At 39.2% G+C, this 5,456-nt stretch overlaps 1 protein-coding gene across 1 annotated transcript; it reads left to right on the top strand.

The window, feature by feature from the left end:
* The first annotated feature begins 2,415 nt into the window (after nucleotides 1-2,415).
* Nucleotides 2,416-4,148, top strand: LOC143924991 (olfactory receptor 1E5-like). Its single transcript, XM_077449555.1, has one exon. The coding sequence runs from the start codon at nucleotides 2,651-2,653 to the stop codon at nucleotides 3,599-3,601; it is 951 nt and encodes a 316-aa protein (XP_077305681.1). The 5' UTR covers nucleotides 2,416-2,650; the 3' UTR covers nucleotides 3,602-4,148.
* The last annotated feature ends 1,308 nt before the right edge of the window (nucleotides 4,149-5,456 follow it).

Genomic DNA, 5,456 nt, shown 5'->3' with positions numbered 1-5,456 from the left:
CATTAGGGGTTTTATAGACATTTGACGTCTCTTTAAAGTGGGCCTGCCATTTCAATTATGCTATCACATAGGGGGCTCCACTTCATGTAGTTGCATGTACGATAAGATAAATGCTCACTTCAGGTGTGACTACTTACAAAAAATAACAATTGCACTACACATTAGATATCATAGTATATGCTCGAGTGATAAAAATAGTTCTAGGGCCGTCATTCAAGACTAACTCTAAACTGATGATCTGTGAAGGTTTTTTAATTAATCACCTATGGACAATTGTGGATACTGACATTTTTCTTTAGTGTGTTATTTACAGAAAATTTGGGTTTGATAAATATTAGCACCATTATCATGTGATTTAAAAATGTACAACTACCATCATTTTATTCTTTAGGGTCTTTTCTTTCAGAAAATGTATATTTGAGGGCAGAGACCCCCTGCCCCAAAGATCCCACCCCCCCCCCCCATGTTGAGGACATGTGACCTGGTATGGTTCAGGGGGGGGGGTGCTCACTCGTCCCTCCCTTTCCTGGCCTGCCAGGCTGCATGCTCCGATAAGGGTCTGGTATGGATTTTGGGGGGACCTTGCAATGTTTTTTTTTAATTTTGGCATGGGGTTCCCCTTAAAATGCATATCAGACCCAAAAGGCCTTGTTTGTTTGCATTGGTACAGCCCCCATACCCTTTTTATGGCCAATTACTTGCATATAAGCCTTCAAAAATTGGACTGTTGTTGATTTCTCATGTTTGGCTCCTATAGGCTTCAATGGAGTTTTACCGTTTGGGGCCAAACGTTTCTCCTGTTCGGGAGTTCTGCTGCAAACTGGGGGGTATTCAGCCCATCTCTAATGTTGAATACTGGACAGTAATGTGAACTCTCCAGTCTCCCTAATGGCAAGAGGAACCTATGTCCTGTACAGCCTGAGAAAATGTAGCTCTTTTTCCTTCTTCTGGCAATCTCTCTCTGGGAAAGGCAATTCAAAAGCTTTTGATTGCAGTGGAGTCTCTCTCTTTTGGTACTACAGTTGCCACAGTGCAGTGCTGCCTGACTCTATTGAACTTTTCCTACTCATCAGCTCCCTCCCTTTGCTGATATAGCTGTCAACCAGTTTAGCACAATATGGCAGCAGCTACAGCCAGTGTTTCTCTAATGCCCTGAACACGTGGTCGGATTTTCCTGACGGAAAAGGTCTGATCGGATTATGTTGTCGGAAAATCCGATCGTGTGTGGGCTCTATCTGACTTTTTTCATCGGAAATCCCGAAAATCAGCGAACGTCACCTCATTCCGAACGATCAGATTTTTCTGACAACTTTGTCTGACCGTGTGTATGCAAGACAAGTTTGGCACAAAATCCGTCCAAAAAAATCAGATGGATTTTGTTGTCGGAATGTCTGACCGTGTGTACAAGGCATAATTCTCTATTCTTAGCCAAGCACCTGGCTACAAACATATCCCATAGGGTTGACAAGACAAAAACAGTATAATTCAAGATCCCCATAGGTGTTCTTGTTTTTATTAAGTGGTTGTTACAGTAGTCCACATAGTATAAAATCCCTTCTTTCTTTAGCAGTGTCCAAAACACAGCACAGCAGTATATTTCAAAGGCAAGTTATCTTCCATTTATTTATTGTTTAACAAACACTATTGCATATATATTTTGCCATCAGTTTGGGGTTGTTGGCATGCATATAGTATCAGTGGTGATTTTTAGGGTCTTTTTGTAAGTATCATAAAAAAAATCATTAAGAAATCAACTGTTGTTTTGCTTTGAAATTAGATGTACAGAGAAATACCTTATCAGTGTGCTGATGCTTCTTCATTGTCCATTCAACAAGCTGGAGGTTTTTTGCCATTCTATTGATAAGCTATGTTGGTGCTGTAGTGTAAATAAAAGTCCTGACTGCTATCTGGGTAGGGTGTCTCTGTCTCTGCACCAAAACTGACTGCACAGGATGGGTAAGGCCGCGTACACATGGGCGGACTGTTCGCCCAACTTTGTCCGTCCAACAGTTTCGGCAAACAGTCCGCTCAAAATTAGCATGGACGGACATGGCCACACACGACGAACGAACAGTTTGCTGAAACCGTGCGCGATGACGTGAACGGCACGTACGACGGGACGAAAAATACGACGTCCTATACACTGCATTATAGCTTTCGGCGTGAAAATCCTTTCTGAGCATGCGCGCAACTTTGTTTGACGAACAAGCCTACACATGAGCGGACTGTTCGCTGAAACAAGGTTTCAGCGGACAGTTTTTCGGAAATTCCGAAAAACCTTGTCCGTCCAACTGTCCGCTGAAACTATCCGCTGAAAGCCCACACACGAGCGGACTGTCCGCCCAAACACTCTTCAGCGGACAAAGTTGGGCGAACAGTCCGCCCGTGTGTACGCGGCCTAAGTCATTCCCATATGAGTATTTTAACTGCTGTACAAGGTTGGCAAATTCAAAATTCTAAATTGTTTTTTATTCATTTATGACATAAATTTACTATTAGTACATCACTGGTAACATACTTTAATTTCGTTAAAACAAAAATGATTACAGTTGACCTTATTATCTCTAAGCCTATGGTATTCTATAACTTCCCTTCTTGAGTCACAAAAGCTCCAACTAACACAAACCTTTTACTTTGCACATAGACTAAAATGGTAAATGCCACACCCCAGAATGACTTCCAAATTGTGCAATTTTTCTACAAAACTGGTGATAGATCACTTGCGCTTAGCTTTTTTTTCAGTATATATTTAATTTGTTTGCTATTGAATGTCCTCCTTTTGACTTTGATATACATCAATGATCACCTGCATACCCCTTTGTATATTTTTCTCTTCAATTTGTCCTTTGTAGATATATGTTCCATCACATCCACTGTCCCTAAAATGCTGGGCATGCTTCTATCTGGAAACAACACAATATCCTTCATGCAATGCTTCTCTCAGACTTACTTTTTTCTCCTGGCTGCTAGCGCAGAGGATTTTCTTTTATTCCTTATGGCATATGACCGATATGTTGCTATATGTAACCCTTTACACTATAACCATCTGTTAAGGAAGAACATTTGTATCTTCTTTATATTTGTAATTTGGCTATTGGCATCAATCAATTCTTTGTTAATAACCCTCCCAGTATCAATGATGTCCTTCTGCCAGTCCAACATAATTCACCATTTCTTTTGCGAGGCTAAATCTCTCACAAAGATCACATGTGCTGGTAAAGAAGTGTTTTACTACATTGTTTATGTGGAGTTAGTACTGTTTGGTCTTTTTCCCTTTTTGTGTAGCTTGACATCGTACATCAAAATTCTTAATGTCATTTTACAGATCAAATCAAGAGATGGGAAGAAGAAAGCGTTCTCCACCTGCTCATCCCACCTAGCTGTCATCACGCTCTACTATACAACTGGCGCCTCGATGTATGTTATTCCACCCTCAAAATATTCAGATTTTATAGAACAAATCTCCACAGTGCTCTGCACAGCTATTACTCCAACGTTAAACCCTCTGATATACAGTTTACGCAATAAAGATGTGAAGAAAGCTTTGCATAATTTAGTGGTGGTACATTTTAAATTAAAAGCAAACAAGTTTAAAGTATAAATAAAAAAAATATATAAATGCATTTAATGTTGAACTGTCTTAATTTTTAAATATTAATACAGTCTTAACTTGAGGTATTATACTTTTTTGACAATAAACACTATAACATGTGATCTTTACTTTAAAATGAAAAATGTAATATACAGAATAGCAAATGATTCCCTGATCACTATGGGTTATTTTGTTAAATCACAGCAGTTGCTGTGTCTTTTCAGACAAGGTAATCAACATTAAACCTTAGATGGCGTTATACTCAGGGAGAGGGAGGGGGGGATTTTTGTGCTCACTTATTCACTCGTGTGTGTTCATTCAGCCTGAGTTACTGAGTTATGTAAATATTGAACTGCAATATTGAACTTGTAGTAAGGGAATTGGAAAATATGAAAATTAGTATTTAATGCTACCTGTTGAAATGCATAATATTATTTGCAGTGTTTCTTATTTTCCTGACAAAATAAAAAGCATTAACAATTTGTATTTTAGTCCAGCCATAATTTTGACCTGTTGGACATTGGATTAATGCCAACAATAACGACTTACCCATTTCTAGATCAAGCCTATTTCTGATTTGTTGTTTACAAGTTAAAAAAAAAGTATATTAGAAAATACTCTGGAGAATAAAATGGTGGTCTTTGCTGTCATATTTGATGTCACACGGTATTTGTGCAGCAATCTTTTTTTGGAAAAAATACACTTTTTTGAATAAAAAAGTTAGCCCATTTATTTTACTATATTGTGAAAAAATTATGTGATGCCGAGTAAATAGATACCTAACTCAGGCTCATTCTGACCTCTAATGCCCCATACACACGGTCGGATTTTCAGACAGAAAATGTGCGACCGGATCATGTTGTCAGAAAATCCGACCGTGTGTGGGCTCCATCGTACTTCTTCCGTTGGATTTTCCGATGCACAAAGTTTGAGAGCAGGATCTAAAATTTTCCGACAATGTCTGGTCAGATGCCAGCCTTGAGCAGATAATGGTTTTATGGCTAAAGTACCAGCTCATAAAAGGCCGTTCTGCTGTCAGTCCTTTGTGAGTACATTTGAATTTAGTGAGAGTGAAAGACAGCTGACATAGCTTTTAGGTAGGAGAGAAGTTGCTAGTGTAGTTTGCTATTACAGAGCTATACAGTGCTGCTATCTAAGATACTATATTTAGTGTTGTATGTTGCCACTGATATGTTGCAGTGATTTGCAGTTTATGTGGCTAGGGATAGTGGAGTGTCATCCGCATTCACTGTCATTTGATAAGACTCAACATTCATTTTAACTAACTCCAACTTTTTTCCCCCTTTTTGTGTGTGTCAAAAGCAAGTTTTATTTCCGTGTTACTGCCCCCCCCCCCTTTTTTTTTCAGCGTCCTTAATTCTTTTTTTTTCTTTATGAGGTCAGCAGCAACAGTGTGACACTGTTAGTGACACTGCAAAAGCTGCCATACAATTTTAATGAAGTAAAATGCTCTACAGCAACACAGTGGCAAGTCCATATGAGTATTCACCAGATTGGTGGGAGCAGCACTTAAAAACTAGTGGTAGGCATAAAAAGGGCCACACTCCTCCTGCTTCCAACTCCTTCCTTTCCACTTCCTCCCACTATAGAAAATTCCCTATCAGCAGCCTCATGCAATAAGGATGAAAGTATTTCACAAGCATGCCTTTCCTGGCACACATCCTTAACCTGATGGTGTTCCACTACCTGGTTAAGTACCATGGCTTACAGGATCTTCTGATGTGCCTCAACTCTTGCTCTAACATAGCACCAAGTTCAAATACTTTCACAATATGCAACTAGTAGACATGTGCAATTCCTTTCCGATTGAATCAAAATTCAGCTGAATTTTGCATCTGAATGT

Source organism: Lithobates pipiens, unplaced genomic scaffold, assembly GCF_037356315.1.
Source record: "Lithobates pipiens isolate NorthernLeopardFrog02 unplaced genomic scaffold, aLitPip1_a1.2 Scaffold_22, whole genome shotgun sequence".
In the NCBI taxonomy this organism is placed as follows: Eukaryota; Metazoa; Chordata; class Amphibia; order Anura; family Ranidae; genus Lithobates; species Lithobates pipiens.
This window is presented reverse-complemented; position numbering and strand designations above follow the sequence as displayed.

Bases quoted from the DNA above. Each gene is read 5' to 3' on its own strand.
- LOC143924991 (XM_077449555.1), top strand. From the start codon at position 2,651: ATGGTAAATGCCACACCCCAGAATGACTTCCAAATTGTGCAATTTTTC.